Genomic DNA, 18,239 nt, shown 5'->3' on the forward strand with positions numbered 1-18,239 from the left:
TTTTTATATAAAGGCTGTCAGTATCAGATAAAACACACTAGTCATAATTGATTTAAATTATAAGTTGTTTTTACAGTAAATAAAATATTAATTGTTGTTTTTATTTTTCCTCAGGCACGTGTTTGGACAGCCGCAGTGTTACTCATCCTGACTGTGAGGCTAGCAGCTGTTCGCTCGTGTTGCTGCCCTAACTCACCTGTTTCATGTCAGCAGTCACCTGTCAGGTAGTTTTTTAATAACACACCGGTCTGCAAGATGCCAAAAGGAGGTAAGGGAACGGAAAGTTACTTTAATGATAAATTGAAATATTTTAATTGTAGTTCAGCTGTTAGCCGCTGTTAGCATCACGATGCACTGCCCAGTATTCTACAACACTACATGGTTTATATAGAAATATTTAAACAGCTGTACCATAGACACGATTATAGTGGTATATTTACGCCTTCCAGAGATAGTTTAATACGTCATATTCTGTATATAAATATACTCAACACCCCTGTGTTTATATATAGACAGAGATAATGTTACTTTAATAAACTGATTTTTATTTTTTTCTTAACATTCACACAATCTTATAAACAGCGCGTTTATTTAATCCCTGTCACTCCTGTGTATCAGCTGCTCCTCTCTTTTATTCTAAGCTTTTTGTCTCACCTGCTCTGTTGTTGTTGACCTGTGACGTCATTGTCTCAGGTAGGAAAAGCGGGCATAAAGGTCGTATGCGGACCTACACCAGTCCAGAGGAGATCGACGCACAGATGAAGGAAGAGAAGGAGAGAAAGAAGGTCTATCACCAAAAAAAGAGTTTTTTTCACTCACTTTTGTTGTTGTAAATCAGCTATGTATTTTCAAAGGCTATATATAGTCAATTGCATTCAGAAAGTATTTAGACCCCATTCATTTATGTTTAGATTTTGTTTTGTTAATTTGAAAATTGATTAAAAAGAAAAAAACTGACATATCACATTGACATAGGTATTCAGACCCTTTATTCAGTGCTTAGCTGAAGCACTTTTTGCATCAACTACAGCCTCGAGTCTTTTTGAATATGACACAACAAGCTTTGCTTATTCGTTTTGCGGAATTTTCTACCATTATCCTTTGCAAATCCTCTCAAGCTCAGTCAAACTGGGTGGGAACTGTGGACAGACATTGATAGGGTTCGAGTCAGGACCCTGGCTGGACCACTCCACAACATTCACAGTTGTCCCTAAGCCATTCCTGTGTTGTCTTGGCTGTGTGCTTAGGGTCACTGTCATGTCAGCCAGTCTGAGGTCCTGAGTGCTGCATCATAGGTTTTCATTCAGGATATCTCTGTACTCCATTTAGCTTTGCCCTGCTGAAAAAGTACCCCCACAGCATGATGCTGCCACCACCATGCTTCACTGTTGGGTCGGTGTTGTGCAGGTGTCAAGCAGTGCCTGGTTTCCTCTTAACATAGTGTTTAGAATTGAGGCTGAACAGTTTAATCTTGGTTTCATCAGACCAGAGAATCGTGTTTATCACTGCCTGAGAGTCCTTCGGGTGTTTTGTTGCAATCTCCAAGCAGGCTCTCATGTGTTTTGCCACTCTGCCATAAAGCTCCAATTGCTGGAGCACTGCAGTGATGTTTGTCCTTCTGGAACTTTGTCCAACATTGGAGCCCAGTCAGAGTGACCACTGGGTTCTTGGTCATCTTCTCCCATGATTGCTCAGCTGTGCTCGGCAACCAGCTCTTAGAAGAGTCCTGGTTGTTCCAAACCTCTTCCATTTGAGAATTATGGAGGCCAGTGCACTCTTGGGAACCTTCAGTGCTACAGAAATGTTCTGTAGCCTTCCCCAGATCAATCCTGTCTCTGAGCTCTGCAGCTCTGCAGTTCCTTTGAACTCATGGCTTATTTTTGTGCTCTGATATGCATTGTCATCTGTGAGGCCTTCTATAAAGAGGAGTGTGCCTTAGAATCATGTCCCATTAGTTTGATTTACAATAGGTGGACCTGAGCTACATTTGAAGTGTTGTTGCAACGAGTCTGAATACTGATGTCAGTGTGATACTTCATTTTTTTCATGAATTTGCAAAAATGTCAAAAATTCTGTTTTCACTTTGTCATGATAGAATAGTGTGTGTAGATTCATGAGAGGGAAAAATTAATTTTGACGATTGTAGCATCAGGATGCAATATAAGAAAATTTTAAAAAAGTGAAGGGGGTCTTAATACTTTCTGAATGCTTTGTTTATTTGCTGTTATATTTATTGATATTCAGAATTTCCTTTATTATACCTTTTAGATCATCTGGAAGAAGTCATAATTCTAATTTCAGTCAAACTGTTGAAACTCTCTTAATATTTTAGTTTAATTACTCCTCTGTGTTTGTCTGGCCAAACATTTTAGTTTAATGCTCCCTCTGTTTGTTTGGTTTGATATTTTTATTTTAATTCTCCTCCCGTATTTGTCTGTTTTTCTGACTTGCAGCATGAGGAGGAGGAAGAGGCAGGAGCAGGTCTTTCTGACCCATCAGAGGAGAAACTTCCAGCGTCAGGATCAGAGGACAGTGACGATGAAAACTCCTCAGTAATAATAAAATATTTCTCTCCTTACATCTGGAATAATTCACAAACTTTCATGTTTATTTTTAAGATTATAAGCTGCTGTGCAATGTTTTTTTTCTGATTAGTAGTTTATCATGAACACAGTTAAGCTGTTGTTTCAGAGTGTACTGTTTCATTTTTATTCTGTTAATTGATTTTATTCTGTATGATCTTTTTTAATGAATCTGGTTTTTGTCTGCAGAGGAGGAGAGCGGGCGTAGAGGGTTTGATAGAAATCGAGAATCCCAACAGAATCGCTCAGAAGTCAAAGAAAGTGACGCAGATTGAGATTGACGAGCCAAAGCAGTTATCGAGGAGAGAAAGGTGTGTGATAGAGCGTTAAATTTGACAGCTATTTTTAATTTTAGTCCCTTAGTCTTTAGATGAAATGTCTTTTAATTTTAGTCACAATTGAGTAATTTCTTCATCTTAGTCTAGTCTAGTTAGTCTAGTTTTAGTCGACAAAAACTCAAAAACATTTTAGTCTAGTTTTAGTCGATAAAAAGTCCTCACATTTTAGTCTTTACTTTTAGTCCAAGCATTTATTTTCTTGCCTATATCTTTACCGTCATAGTAGTGTGTTCTCTGCACTCTGCCAAACCTAGGGTCCCTGCTCTCTACAGCTGAGAGACAAAATAGCTACAGCTTTGTTGTTTTTTGACAGATCTACCCACAGTGAAGAAATATCACAGACTTTGAATGTCTGACGAAAACTAAATTACATTTTAGTCTAGTTTTAGTCATCTTGACAAAAATTGAACTCAGTTTTAGTGAGTTTTAGTCATCACATATCTATTTTTGTTAGTCTTAGTCTAGTTTCTGTGATGGAAAAAAAAGGCTGTCGAACAGTTTTAATCAAAGTTTTAGTCGAGGTTATCTAAAGTGAAAATATATGATTGATTTATAGTTTTTAATAAAAACATTAAGAGGAGAGTTGAGCTGAAGCCCTGTTGTTGTTGGTGTTACTATTTATGAGAATTTGTATTAAAAAAATTGTACTATTTGTTACTTGTACGAAAAAACTGCATAAAACACACTGTATAAACCACTTAATATTTAAAATGGTTCAATAAAGGCTGCACGCCAAGTTCACAGAATAAAATATTCATATTCTATCATTGAAATGCAAATAATATCTGGTCAGATTTGATTTAAAAAACATTTTGATTTGTAAACTGTTATAGAGTGTGTTGATCTTCACTTTATCTTTCTTTACAAATACACTCTTTCTCTGTCAGGGAAGAGATCGAGAAGCAGAAAGCAAAGGAGCGTTATATGAAGATGCATTTAGCGGGGAAGACGGATCAGGCGAAAGCCGACCTCGCCCGACTCGCCATCATCAGGAAACAGAGAGAGGAGGCAGCCAAGAAGAAAGAGGAGGAGAAGAAAGGTAAAATGCCTCCTTGGGGTAGTGGAATTAGTAGTATTAGTAGCTGCTGACCAAGTCTGCTAACCAAGTGTATTATTTACCAGTAAAAATAATGTATTGTGTTTTTGCTTTCTGTAATAGTTGCTTCTGTCATTAACAACCAAGAAGTGTATATTAATCTCTAATACAAAAGCCAACAATTAAAAATGTACTGCACAGTTAAAGGGAAAGGCCCAGCCTGTGTTGGAGGGAACATGCACAGACTCGGGTAGAGTCTGGCTGGAATTTAGGCCAGATCTGAGCTCGGATAATAGTGGTTTGTGGCTGCTGGCGTTCCTATACGTGTCTCTCTATAGATCAGTGTATGTCAGCAGCAGCATGCTGTGACATGCAGGCGAAAGAAGTAGCACTTAAACCTAACAGCTTAAACTCAGCAAAGTTTTCTTATATGTGACTACTTTGGTGCAAACATTTACCTTAAGACAACAAAGGAGCACAATCAAACAATTTGACCTCTTAAGGTGAAAACCAAAAAAAGAGAACCAAAGATGAAGCACTCAGCACTATGTCGTAGTCTGTATGCTGCCATTCCTGGAAATAAAAACCCTAAAGGACTTATCTGAGTGCTGACTCTTCAGTACTTGTTTTTATCTGTAAAGTGACCTTGAGTGTTGAGAAAGACGCTTATAAATAAATTGTATTATTATTAATAATATTGAATTGTTCCTTTTATATTTTTATTTAAATGTTTATGATTGTTTTGTGCTTTGTTTCCTTTTACAGCTAAAGACGCAGCAGCAGCAGCTGCCAGAGGAATAAACTCGCTCACAATGAAATGATGCCGGGGATTTATTTATCAGAAGATTTATCAGAGATTTATCAGTGTTCATGGACTGGAGAGAAAAATTTAAAAAATATATATATTTGATGAATTTTTAAAGAAGGAGCTCTGAAGTTGGCACGCATTTGGAGGCTTGTTGAGGCGAGGAGTTGTTGTTTATTCCCTCCAGGACGTCAGTCTGAGAAAACGCCTGTGTTCATGTTCACATCTGGATAACACTTACGATTATGTACATGATATCATTGATAGTAATGGTAATAATATGACTATCACTGTACAATAATACACACTTTGCTAACTGAGCTTTGCCACTATGTTTTTTTTTTTGTTGTATATAACAGAGTGATGAATAAATGTCAGATTAATACTGTCAGACATGACTGTGTCAGGGTTCTTTTGCTGATAAAACACTTCTTTACTTGAACATAATGGATGATGATTTGGGAAATGTAGGTGGGCAATGGTAAAGTCAATCATATCACAACCAGGAGGCCAGGATCCAGTGTTTCTAGTTTCCACAGTCAGTGCTTTATCAAGCCCCGAGTCATTGCTGTCAGGCATCTACCAGGAGATTAAGAGCACTTCATGCTTCCATCTGCTGAGAATTTTATGGAGATTCTGATCTCTTTCTCCAGCAGGGCTTGGCACCTGTACACAGTGAAGCTGAAAATACCAGAAACTGGTTTGGTCGTATTATATATTCTGTATTATAAAACCTTTTGTAATTGGTGTTTTATAATATTATTTTGAGAATGTGGATTTTCTGTGAGCTGTTGACTGTAATCGTCAGAGTTTAAACAACAAAAAAAAAAAAAAATATTTCACTTTGTATAGAGATGCACCTGTACACCACTACGACAAGGGGAGAGTGAGCCCTATTTCCCTCTTTGAACAGGCGGTGGCGTTAAAGCACCGAGAATGCTACATAACGAAGAAGAAGAAATCAAGGCGCGCTGTGATTGGTGGAAAGTTTGGCGGACTTTATCCTCCGAAGAGGCTTTTGTCAGTCTGTCAGTTTAAAGCAGTGAGAGCAGCGGGATTATCTCTCAACTGGTGAGTTTACTAACTAAACAAACATAACTAACCACTGTTTATGAGGCCGGGTCGCATATTAACAGAGCGGTCTGATATATATGTGCCTTCAGGTAGATTAATGCATCCTTAATGCTGTTTTTTTTTTTTGTTTTAACGTTGGACTAGTTTCTCTATTTTTCCCGCGGTGTCATAACACCAGCTCTGACGTCACATGCTAGCAGCTGTCGGCTGGTCACTGCTGTCTTTCCTCGAACAAAGTTAAAAATAGTCGTCAAACCGGTTAGTTTTCCTGACTTTATAATGTTTGCATTGTTATTGAAGCGTGCAAAACTTAGCATGTTTTTTTTTCTTTCATTGTTTGTTAACAATACTGGTCAGACAAAGTGCAGATACAGCAGTAATGATTGTCATGTGCTCGGCTAACAGGTTAGCTGATGAGTGGCCGTTGACTGAGAGTTAGGCTGACCTCAGGTGACTTTATTTATGGGCCAACTGACTTAAACAAAGGAAAAACACGGAGGTCTATATATAAAACCTCTATAAAACTCCATCAGAGGTAACTACAAAAATGTTTTCACAGATAAACTACATATTTTAGCTGTATAAAACCAAGGTCAGAATAATATATCGAGACCTGCGCTTTTGTTTGGAATCCATTTTTTCTGTCACTGTTTGGGATCAGTAGGATCTGAATAAGTCAATAATCCCAGCCTTTATTTAAACAGGATTTTGTATTTAGTAAAACTGATGTCCGCACAAATCCTGAAGGGCCTTTCTGCAGAAGAAAACGGCTCTGGATCGGATGTTTTGGCTGTTTTGGTTAGATGTTGTTGGTCATAGAGAGAGCGACAGGGGAGGTGCTTTTCCTCTTGTTTTGATGATAGACCACTGCTTTGGCATAGTAGATATGTTGGAATTAGGTAGCTGTAAACATGTGTAAACACTGAGATCTATGTGTGACTTCATTTTTTATTTAGACTGAAGTTTTCACCTCTTTCCTGGCTTGGTTTACTTTGGGCTGGGCATGTATATGAGTCCATGACGTCACTGGCCTTGATGGGGAATTGCTCCGCCCCCCTAGTGCTACAACTAATCTCAGCACAGTCTGTTGTTAGCTGATGTCACTGCTTTCATTAAAGGTTAACAGCCAGTTGCATGCTGTTGCTTCATCATGAGGTAAATTTCCCAAATCTATCAGCCACTGTGGACTACAGGTCATTAAAAGTATTATAACAGAGAGATTTGTGCCAGAAAACAGTAAATGTAATCCCCAACTTCTGCCTCTCTGCTCTGGTACAGAGTGAATTTTCTAAACTCTGAGACGGTGGCTCTCAACTGGTGGGTCGAGACCCAAAGGTGGGTTGCGTAGCAGTTTTCGGTGGGTCGCGACTAGGTGAAAAAATGGTGGCAAAAGTTCTGAAGTCTGTAATGGACATGCATCGATACCGTTTGTTTTTTTCCTGTTTTACTCTGAAATTCAACATTCCAGTAGTCTATTTTATTTATTTGTCGAGGGACGGTGCAGTGACATCAATTATTCATACATGAGAAATGAAAACATGGTTGTACCAGATTTAGTGAGTCACTAATTTCCATCTGTTTTCCCACATAAAACTGACACAAAACCAGCATAAAAACCCTATGTAGCAAGGGCAAACACCTGATAAGACAAAGTGCATAAAATACATTGTTGAGCATTATAGAGAATAATAAATGATTTCCTCTAAATTCATGAAACATTTCAAGCATATTCCACTTACAATTTTCTAAAAATTTTCCAAATACATTTCCCAAATTAAGATGAAAAAATTGGAAAATTCCCTGGAATTTCTGTGATTTCTTTTTTAATTCCAAAGGACATATTCTCAGCCCAAATTCCCCTTTTAGGTACTACTTAATAAAAAAAATAATTAGTTGTTTTTAGGATTTTGCAATTACACAGCCTGACTTTGCAATTGCGAGTAGACTAATCACGCAGCTGTAGCAGAGAATCAGCCTTTTAGCGCCCATGCTGCTGTTGTCTACCTGCAGTGTTCCCATAAAGTCCTCTACACCAGCAGTTCTCAACCTGGGGGACGCCAAGAATATTAAAAAATTATTTCAGGCACGCCGGTAGTTGAGTCGTTAAGGTGCCTGTCATGTACGCAGGCGACCCGGGTTCGAATCCGGCCCGTGGCACTATTTCCTGTATGTCTCTCCCCGCTCTCTTCCCTGTTTCCGACTCTATCCACTGTCCTATCAAATAAAGGCAAAAAGGCCAAAAATAAATCTTAAAAAAAAAAAATTTCGAACTGTATATTGTGCCCATCTTTATAAAAAAAAGCATACAATTATTTATATGTACATAAAAATAACGTCATTTGGTGAAACATATGCTAAAATCAGAGGTATGCTTAAAAATATCCCTAAATTGCAAGTCTGGGTGCGACTAACTTGAATTTGCATGATTGTAATCAGCCATGCCTCAACCACTTTCAGGTACAGTGGGGGTCCCTGGGCTCTGGCACTGTTACTTTTTGGGGGGGTTGCGGGCTGAAAATTTTGAGCCCCTGCTCCACACATCTTCATGACTTTACATGTTGCATTCGAAAAGCCGCATTAGACCTGACGTTTTTTTCCAGAATAAAATCCAGTATTGACTTAAATTGAAATTCAGCTAGAAAATAAATGTACAGCCCTGATTAAATTTAATAACAAATCTATGTTTGAACTTTAAATAGTTCAGTTTATCTGTGAAAACTTAATGAAGGAGGGCCTGAAGCTTTTAACTCTCTAATTTTGATGTGTAGACAGACTCAGACACAGAATAATCACAGAAATGTCAAACAAATAAACCTGCAAACCATAAAAACTGAACACAGCAGACCAATTAAGTCGGATAAACACAAATATAAGTGCCTTGTGATTTAAGAAAGGAGGATTTAGGTGAAGTTTTAATATTGAATTTCTGTTTTAAATATACCTAAAGAATAAAGGCAGATGTTTCTGTAACCTGTAATGTCTCGTAGAATAAACAGGTTTGTGTAACCTGCATATAACCTTTGAGTGAGAGCTCGGTTACCTAACAGGCTGTTTTGTTTTTTATCAGCCTGTTTGAAGGTCAAAGTTTAACCAATCAGATCAGGTTACAACACATGAGACAACAAACAACTTTCAGAGAGTGAGCACCTCAGTCAGGACTACAATATAATATTCTGTCATGACCAATTCATTAGGTACACCAGCTCAACTGTAGTTAGCATAAATATCTGATCATCACATTGAAACAACCAAAGGCTTTAAGGCATGCAGACATGGTCAAACGGATCAGCTGAAGTTAAAACCGAGTGTCAGAATGAAGAAGAGAAGTGGCTGAGCAACATAAGATGTGCTGTTGTTGTTTGGTGTCTGGTTGGCCTTTATGTACTTTATTCTGACTCTACTATTCAAATGTTGAAGCAGAAATCGAGGCTCATCAGATCAGGCAACGTTTTTCTAATCTTCTGTTGTCCTACTTTGGTGATTATGTGAATCGTAGCCTCACTTTCCTGTTCTTAGCTGACGGGAGTGGCACCACACGTGGTCTTCAGCTGCTGTAGCTCCAAAGTTTGACATGCTATGTGATCAGAGATGCTCCCATTGTTTATCTCTGTTATAAAAAGATGTTATAAAGAGGATTTTTAAGTCAGTTGTCTTTCTGTCAGCTTGAACCAGTCTGGTCATTCACCTCTGAGCTCTTACACTTAGGTATACTGACCCAGAGAACTGCTGCAGACCACTGGATCTTCTCTTTTTTTTCACCATTCTCTGTAAACCCTCGACATGATTGTGCCTGAAAATCCCAGCAGAAGAGCAGTTAGTGAAATACTCCCCCAGCCTGGGAGTGTTTCATAATCATTTTCACTTTTGTGTATCTTTACTGCATGGCTTCATATTGTCTGTTTTTTGGTAAAAAACTAAACACGCTTTTCCTTTTTCTTATCCCAGAGAATCATCAGCCATGTCTCTAACTAACGGACACCACGTGAGCAAAGAAACATGGGATTCCCACAACAAGATGATGCTGGAGCCTCTCTCAGTCAGCGATGCTGAGGTTTGTGCTGATCCGTTTTTTATGAATGGATCAGAGCTGGATTTTTTTTTTAATTTTAGTCAAATTGAGTCTTTATAGTTTTATTTACTCAAGAGCTTGTCTTACAGGATGTGGTGAAACCTTAAATTCAGCTTATCTTTGTTTTATATTTATTTTTTCCAGGTGTTTAGCATCATAAAAAAAGAGAAGCACAGGCAGACGTATGGGTTGGAGCTGATTGCGTCTGAAAACTTTGCCAGCAGAGCCGTCCTGGAGGCTCTTGGCTCCTGCATGAATAATAAATACTCAGAGGGATATCCTGGTCAGAGGTACAGCTACATCATTCACACTGTTCTTTTTTACATAAACGTTGTACTTTGTGTAGCTACATTGGTCCCAGAGAGTTAATAATCAGAGCGTTAACTCTTTTCAGGTATTATGGAGGTACAGAACACGTCGATGAACTGGAGAGACTCTGCCAGCAGAGGGCGCTGCAGGCTTATGGGCTTGACTCAGAGAAATGGGGAGTCAATGTGCAGCCGTACTCAGGTATATCATTAAAGGAAGAAGTAAGACTAAACTCATTTATAGAGTGACAAACCACAGATAAACTCTGGAATTTAAAAATGCCTTTAGAACGTCAGGAACACGACCACCCAGGCCTTCATCCTGTCCTCATCAGCTGGAACAAATACACTCTAGGCCGCTTCTGCAGATTTGACCTTCAAATCTGCAGAAGCTGAGAAGCTAGCAGTGACAGTCCATTGCACCTGTGTGTTTTCTTTTTTCAGGCTCACCTGCAAACTTTGCGGTGTACACGGCCGTGGTGGAGCCTCACGGCAGGATCATGGGACTGGACTTGCCTGACGGAGGTCACCTGACACACGGCTTCATGACAGAGAAGAAGAAAATCTCAGCAACATCCATTTTCTTTGAGTCCATGCCGTATAAGGTACGAAACGCTCACCTGGAGCCTGGAGCCTATCTCCATGGTCATTGGGCGAGAGGCGGAAACCCAAAGAGAACCCATGCATGCACAGAGGGAACATGCAACCTCACAACAGAAAGGCCCTGACCAGGAAGCGAACCAGGGACCTTCTTGCTGTGAGGCAACAGTGCCCACAGTGCAGCCCCCACAACCTGACATGTCATAATAAAAACTTCCTTTTGAAGAACAGTAGTTTTTTTTTTTAACCTACAAAATATGGCTCTGGTTAAGTCAGATGTGTTTGGACAGAAGAGATGGGGTTTCAGAAGAAAGCAGTTTCAGTCGTGTTAGCTAGAAATATTTCTCATTTTCTCTCTTTTGATTTTGGCTTTTATGGGCTGTTTTAATAACCTTTTTATATTTAATGTATTTCCTTTGTCGGGTTTTGATGTCTTGTGTGAATCACTTTGAATTACCTTGTTGCTGAAATGTGTTATACAAATAAACTTTCATTGGCTTGCCTTAGCGTTTAATTGTGACTCCTGTTTTTTAGGTGAATCCAGAAACCGGCTACATCGACTACGACAGACTGCAAGAAAACGCTCGACTGTTTCACCCCAAACTCATCATCGCAGGTCCTCAAACTCTCCCTCACCTTCTCTCTTCATGCTGAGTTCACTTTCATGTGTTTAAAACTGATCAAATATTCTCAATCAAACCAGGGACGAGCTGTTACTCCAGAAACCTGGACTATGCTCGTCTGAAGCAGATCGCCGTTGAGAACGGAGCGTACCTGATGGGAGACATGGCTCACATCAGCGGGCTGGTGGCTGCAGGTGTCGTACCTTCACCTTTTGAGTACTGTGACATCGTTTCCACGACGACACACAAAACCCTGCGAGGCTGCCGTGCCGGACTCATCTTCTACAGGAAAGGTCAGATTAAACATCATGCTCACGCTTTGAGGCAGTCACTTATTTAAATAAGCCATAAAATAAACATTCATTTATCCCACTGTCATCCTCAGGTGTGCGTAGCGTGGATGCTAAAGGTAAAGAGATGCTTTATAACCTGGAGTCGCTCATAAACCAGGCGGTGTTTCCAGGGCTGCAGGGCGGACCACATAATCACGCCATAGCAGGTAAGTCTACATCTCTGAGAGTCCTCTGGGTTTCACTCCAGTCTGCTTCATTTAAAGCTCACATGTTTGTCTCCTTCAGGTGTGGCGGTGGCTCTGAAACAGGCCATGACTCCAGAGTTCAGAGCGTACCAGATGCAGGTTCTGTCAAACTGTAAAGCTCTGTCCAACACTCTGATGGACCTGGACTACAAGATCGTCACCGGTATGAACTCAGCTAGGGTTAACATCCCAGTCAAAAATGATTAGATTTAATATTTAAAGAGATATTTAGTAAAAACTAGACAACTAAACTTCAGTGATGATTATAGCTTCTCATGATCATGATGTTTGGTTTGCTCATAATCAGTAGCTTCTGCTATTTAATGTTTTATATTTAGCTGCCTTTTTTTGTATTGGTTAAAATTTCTAAAAGCAAACTGACTTTGATTTTTCATGTGTTTGATTTCTTGGTATTCAGGCGGCTCTGACAACCACCTGATCCTCCTTGACCTGCGCAGCAAAGGAACCGACGGAGGACGAGCCGAGAAGGTTCTGGAAGCCTGCGCCATCGCCTGTAACAAGAACACCTGTCCAGGTACAGTGTAAAGTTTATCTGTGTATGCAATATATAGGTGTATATCAGGTAAAGTCTAGATTCATCCCATACAAAGCAAAATAGTTTAGGGCTTTTTTGTTTTACTCTTGATAATACAGCTCATGAAAACCAAAATTCCTCTATCTCAGAGTGTTAGAATATTGTGGAAAAGTCCAGTTTGCAAAGGTTTCCTGAGCCTTCATTCTCTGGTTCAGTACACACAACCACAATCATGGGGAAGACTGCTGACCTGACTAATGTCCAGAGGACAATCACTGACACCCTCCACAAGGAGAGTAAGCCATAGAAGATAACTGCTGAAAGGGCAGGCCGTTCTCAGATGCCGTATCAACGCAGATTCATGTAGAGTTGACTGGTGCTGTAAGAAAAGGAGCACAAGCAGCAGGGATGAGCTCAGCCTTCAAAAGACTGTCAAACAAAGCAGATTCAAGAACTTAGGGGAGCTTCATGAGGACTGGACTGAGGCTGGAGTCAGTAGATGGGTCCAGGAAATTGGCTGCAAGTGTTGTGTTTCTAGTGTCAAATCAATCTTGAACCACAGATGTCATCAGAGTCTCACCTGGGCTGTGAAGAAAAGGAAGTGGACCGATGTTCAGCGGTCCAAAGTCCTGAACTGAAGTCAGTATTTTATCTGTAAATCAAGGTCACAGAGTCTGGGGGAAGTTCAGCGAGGCACAGAATCCAAGATGTTTGAAGTCCGGTGTTTTCAGTTTCCACAGTGATGGTTTGGGCCACCATGTCATTTGCTGCTGCTGGTGCTCTGGTCTTTATCAAGTCTTCACTTTCAGAGTCTACCAGGAAGTTTGAGAGCACTTCATGCTGCTGAGAAGCTTTATGGAGAGGCTGATTTCCTTTTCCAGCAGGACTTGACACCTGCCCAAAGTGCTAAAATTACCAATACCTGGTTTAAGGCCCATGGTATCCTTGTACTTGATTGCTCAGCCAACTGGTCTGACCTGAACCCCATAGGGAATCTGTTGGGAAATGTGAAAAGGAAAGTGAGAGACACCAGACTCAACAGACTAGCTGCAGGAGTGACTGTATTCCGGCACCGTGCCGGAGTTTGACTGCTGTGAAAAAAAAAACTACTTTTGTGAGCTTGTTTATGTGGGACAGCCTGACGTCAAGTCCCGAGTCGATAAAGATAACTGAAACTGTCCATCAACCACACTAGGCCTACTAGCGAATCAGAAGTAGAGCGGGGGTCACACTAGGCTTACTAGCCAATCAGAAGTACAGCGGGGGCAGGTCTTGCAGAAGACAAAGCCTTAGGTTGATTTCCTGCTCTGCCGTTCAGTGAATCTACCGCTGAGGAATCCCTACTGGTGTTGCCAACTTAGCGACTTTGTTGCTATATTTAGCGAGTTTTCAGACCCCTCTAGTGTCTCGTTTTCAAAAAAGCGACTACAACAAATCTAGCCACTTTTCTGGTGTTACTAGAGACTTTTGGAGACTCTGATGTGAAAGCACACATTGTTGTTGCTCCGCGGGTGCTGCAATGTGGCCCCTCCCCATCCAACAGCACTCACAGGCAGCCCAATCCTCGCGCAGTGTCCCCCTCCGCTGCAGACGTTTTTTTTCACTATCAGCCATGTAGCTGAAGGCAACCTGGGCTTCACAACACCTCAGCAATGCCACAGACTGATCGCCTTCAGGACACAGAGCATTGCTGCAGTATTTCATGCAAAAGGAGCTCCAACATTTCTGTGTTAAAAATCAATTTTTTAATCGGTTTTAAAAAATATTCTATATTCTGAGATCATGATTTTTGTTTTTTCATTAGCTGTAAAGCCATAAATCAACAAAATTTAAAGAAATCAAGACCTGAAATATATCGGTCTGTGTGTGATGAATCTGTTTGATATTTAAGTTTCACTTTTTAAGTGAATCACTAAAATAAATCTACTTTCTGATGATGTTTTAGTTTGAGATGCACCTGAATATCCTCAAAAGAACAAGTCTATCAGCCTAAATGTGTGTATTCATGTGTACAATGTGTGTTTTTGTGTCTGCAGGAGATAAGAGTGCTCTGCGCCCGAGTGGTCTGAGGTTTGGCTCTCCAGCTTTGACCTCCAGAGGTTTGGTGGAGGACGACTTTAAGAAGGTGGCAGAGTTCATTCACAGAGGTAAAACTTCATTAAGGCTCCGGGTTAAACCACATCATCACGTTAAGATATCTTAGGTATGAGTAATTTATCTTTTAGATGTGCCACATAAATGTCTTTCTCCTGTGTTCCTGCTCCCCCCCGCAGGTATTGTTCTGACCCTGGAGGTTCAGAGGAGTTTGGAACCGAAGGCGACGCTGAAGGAGTTTGTGGCAGCTCTCACTCAGGGAGAAAAGTTTCAGCAGCGAGTGGTGGAGATCAGGGCAGAGGTGGAGGCGTTCGCCGGTCAGTTCCCGATGCCGGGTCTCCCTGAGCTGTAGACGGTTCCCTTCAGGCTCTGCTGGATCTCTGATTCTTAATTCTGATGCTTACAATTATGATGAGGTTTGGTGCTGTTAGGTCTGAGTATTTCTGATAAAACTGTCCGAAACAGCATGTGGAGCGAGTGAGCATCAGCGACAAAATAAGCTTTATCAGTGTCCTTTTATAGCGTCCTAACAGCATACAAGTGATTTGATGCCTCATTTTTATCCTGCTGCTCTGTTTCTATTTTTTAGAGGAACAAAGGTTAACTGACAGGGTGATTGGAGCTTCCTACAGGGATGTTTCCTTGATATTCACTTTTCTCACTCTGTAGAGCTTGTTGGTTTGTTTTATAAGTGAGATAGTCATTTCCATATCTGTTAGAAACATTTTGCTCTGACTTTTGCTGACACAGGAGCAAAACTATTTGCTTCACTGTTGTCGAAGGCAAACAAGAAAACAAATCGTTCTTCTGTTTTTCTGGAAAATATTTCTATATGAAATAATTGTGCAAGATGTCGTACTTTTAGAAGGTAAAACTGAAATTAACAGAGCAGAGGATTCAGTATTTAATGGATCTAGTGCGGACAGCAAACATCCGATACTGCAAAATGGGACGTGATATGCTGCTTGCATGCTGTTAGAACACTGTCTTAAAAGGATATTTCAGTATTTTTGATGTTGGGCTGGATGAGGCCATATGAGATGGCATTAGCCTCCAGGGATTTTAGTGAGCATTGCTCCTTTAAGAAGGACTCACTGGTTGTACCAGCATACGTTTGAGCCAACATTGTTTTATGACCAATTTTTACTCAAAACTCACTAAATTCCAAGGAGAAACTGTACCCATCTATTCTGCTGTATAGCCTAGCTTCCTGGCCGGTAGCAATGCTCTCTGAAATCAATGGTGGCTAATGCCACTCTGCACTTCATATGACTCAACTTCAAAAATAGTGAAATATCCCTTTAATCCTGTTATCACAGAAAACAGTTTCATCTTTGAACAGATTTGATTGAATGTTAGAATCTGCTTTAAATTTTCTGAAATGGTTTGGTGATTTTTTGTCTGTTTTTTATTGGATATTTCTTTGATTTCAGATCCTGTGATCACATTTGAGCTTTAATGCTGTCAAAATTTTTTTTTTTTTCAAAGTCAAAGATGCATTCTCTACCATATTGGATAAATATTCAGGTAAAAATGTGGGTTAGTTTTATATTTAATTCAAGTCGAAGTCATCCTGATGAAATCATTCCTGTTGTCAGGCTTTTATCGAGTTCACACAGCCTCAAAGCAAAACTTCATCAATTTCTGGTTGAAAACAGGACTTAGCATTATGTTTACTTTAAAATAAAAGTCTTCACCAAAAGGTTTGAACTTTAAGACACACCTGTTGTAAAATGAATTGTTGTCTTTATTGTTGTTTATTCTGGTTTGATTCTGTGAATTCATGACTACTGATTAAAATAAAATCATCAAAGCAAACTATTTCTGTTACTGTTTTCTTGTCATCAGAAATTCTATTCACATTAAACCGTATTTTATTTAATGGTAAATGGGCTTTAGCTTGTCTGACACTTTTGTGGTTTTGAGACTTCTTACGCCTCTTCATTTTTTTAAAGATTTAATTTTGAGTTTTGTGCCTGTATTTGATGGGACAGTGGGTAGAATTGGAAGCTAAGAAGAAAGAGAGTGGGTGATTCCAGCCTTGCTGCTTCTTCAGCTGCTGCACTTTTGGCACAAGGACGCAACTCTGAGGCAACCAGAACCCTGATCTGTTTGAAGAGAAGACATACTTTAATGTCCCTGTGGGGAAATTTATCTTGGACTGTCCTGCAGGTCAGCCATTTTGAGCATTTGGAGGTTTTCTGAAGATCTTTGGCAGCCAGACTTTGATCACTACTGGCACTTCAACCTGAGACCTTCTAAACCCAAACCCCACAGACAATGCTGACCCAGCCAGTGTGAAATATGTGCATAGATTTTTGGTATTTAGGGTGCTAGAGATTCATCACAGGCCTGATGTGCCACACCTGGGGGCTGGAGAGAAACATGCATGTGTGTGGCTCGACAGCCAAGGTCAAGCTCAGTGGCGTCTCTTTCTCAGTCCTATTCACCCCTGGTAATATGCTCGGAGAGTGTGGGCAGTTTTCGGGCCCTTAGGACATTTACAGCACAACCAGGGGCCCCTGGGAACCCTACCACCCATCCAGACAGTACCCTTGGTCATTCTTCCTTGCCACATCCACCCCTTACTCAACCCTTAATGTGTGGAATTTGCTATTTCGTAAGCAAATTTTCCCATAGTCCTGGTTATATTAAGACATCCAGAGCACGACAGGGGTTGTGTCAATCCTTCCTGCCCCATGGTGCCCTCAGACAGCTTACTCGCCACATCTACGCCTTACTTCAGCCTCAATTTCTGGCCCTAACATGTCAAAAAGTTCTGCATTGTACTGTGTATTTAGTGAAGTTCTCTTTAAGTTTTAGTAATAATATTTCTTTTTTAAGTTCTGTGTCAACAATGAACACCAACAGAAAGAGGTTATACAAATGTAATATTTTATATAATCACAAAAAACAGGGTTTAAAAGAGGAAAACAATTGAACTGTCCCCTCACATGTATTACACTAAATGTGCCCTGTCTCTGTAAAGGGTGTTACACAAGTACAAAACAATAAATATCAAAAGGTCTAGATTTTAAACACATATTAGCATAGAAATAATGAAGAAATAATAAATATTAGGCTTGTTACTATTTATCACATTAATCACCCTCAATTATGGTACAAAATTAGCACACTTTTTATAAAGTCGCCACTTATTGCATAATTTATATAGAAATTATGCAATCGATGTCCACACACACACACATATACAGTATATGTAGGATGATAAATTATATTCATTCATATGATTAAAATATTATTGTATTATTGCAATATTTTTTTTTGTATTTTGATATACAATATAATATGTAAGAATAACACAAGTATAACATTTATTTCATTTGATTTATACTTATCTATACAATATATTTACAATATACAATGTACCCATAAATAAATCATTGTATTTATCAAAATAATTTCAATAAATCTTAAATAAATAATTTAAAATATTACTATAATAATTTTTCGTAAATTTCTCTGAAGGATGAGTTCAGACATGTAAGTAATTTTTGCAAAAATCAGATTAAAGCTCTGATATAGTAAACGATTTGAAAATTGTTTTGATAAATTTCATATGTCCATATGTAATTTTGAAGGAAAAAAAAACGAGAGCTTTGATGAGAATTTGCTC

The 18,239-nt window shown here is 39.5% G+C and overlaps 2 protein-coding genes across 3 annotated transcripts; both read left to right on the forward strand.

Annotated features, from left to right (window-relative positions):
• Positions 1-141: 141 nt before the first annotated feature.
• pdap1b (pdgfa associated protein 1b) lies at positions 142-5,081 on the forward strand. Its single transcript, XM_041777999.1, has 6 exons — positions 142-268; positions 694-785; positions 2,454-2,552; positions 2,772-2,893; positions 3,808-3,959; positions 4,722-5,081. The coding sequence occupies exons 1-6, from the start codon at positions 256-258 to the stop codon at positions 4,775-4,777; spliced, it is 534 nt and encodes a 177-aa protein (XP_041633933.1). The 5' UTR covers positions 142-255; the 3' UTR covers positions 4,778-5,081.
• A 693-nt stretch (positions 5,082-5,774) lies between these two features.
• shmt1 (serine hydroxymethyltransferase 1 (soluble)) lies at positions 5,775-16,415 on the forward strand. 2 transcript variants are annotated; one of them, XM_041778419.1, is made up of 12 exons: positions 5,775-5,832; positions 9,781-9,886; positions 10,049-10,194; positions 10,299-10,414; positions 10,657-10,817; positions 11,347-11,428; positions 11,516-11,728; positions 11,821-11,934; positions 12,014-12,136; positions 12,392-12,508; positions 14,545-14,655; positions 14,782-16,415. In XM_041778419.1, exons 2-12 carry the CDS (start codon positions 9,794-9,796, stop codon positions 14,952-14,954), a joined length of 1,449 nt encoding a protein of 482 aa, XP_041634353.1. In that variant the 5' UTR covers positions 5,775-5,832; positions 9,781-9,793; the 3' UTR covers positions 14,955-16,415. The 2 variants fall into 2 exon arrangements, with proteins under 2 accessions (XP_041634353.1, XP_041634354.1); XM_041778420.1 differs by lacking the exon at positions 5,775-5,832 and adding an exon at positions 6,001-6,093.
• The last annotated feature ends 1,824 nt before the right edge of the window (positions 16,416-18,239 follow it).

This window comes from Cheilinus undulatus, linkage group 21, assembly GCF_018320785.1.
Source record: "Cheilinus undulatus linkage group 21, ASM1832078v1, whole genome shotgun sequence".
Taxonomy (NCBI): domain Eukaryota; kingdom Metazoa; phylum Chordata; class Actinopteri; order Labriformes; family Labridae; genus Cheilinus; species Cheilinus undulatus.

What these genes read in the sequence shown, in the direction of transcription:
- pdap1b (XM_041777999.1), top strand. An exon ending in GTGACGATGAAAACTCCTCA is followed by an intron (nt 2,553 to 2,771) that starts GTAATAATAAAA and finishes TTTTGTCTGCAG; the next exon opens with AGGAGGAGAGCGGGCGTAGA. An exon ending in GAAAGAGGAGGAGAAGAAAG is followed by an intron (nt 3,960 to 4,721) that starts GTAAAATGCCTC and finishes TTCCTTTTACAG; the next exon opens with CTAAAGACGCAGCAGCAGCA.
- shmt1 (XM_041778419.1), top strand. Translation starts at nt 9,794, where the DNA reads ATGTCTCTAACTAACGGACACCACGTGAGCAAAGAAACATGGGATTCC. An exon ending in GAGGGATATCCTGGTCAGAG is followed by an intron (nt 10,195 to 10,298) that starts GTACAGCTACAT and finishes AACTCTTTTCAG; the next exon opens with GTATTATGGAGGTACAGAAC. An exon ending in GGACTACAAGATCGTCACCG is followed by an intron (nt 12,137 to 12,391) that starts GTATGAACTCAG and finishes CTTGGTATTCAG; the next exon opens with GCGGCTCTGACAACCACCTG.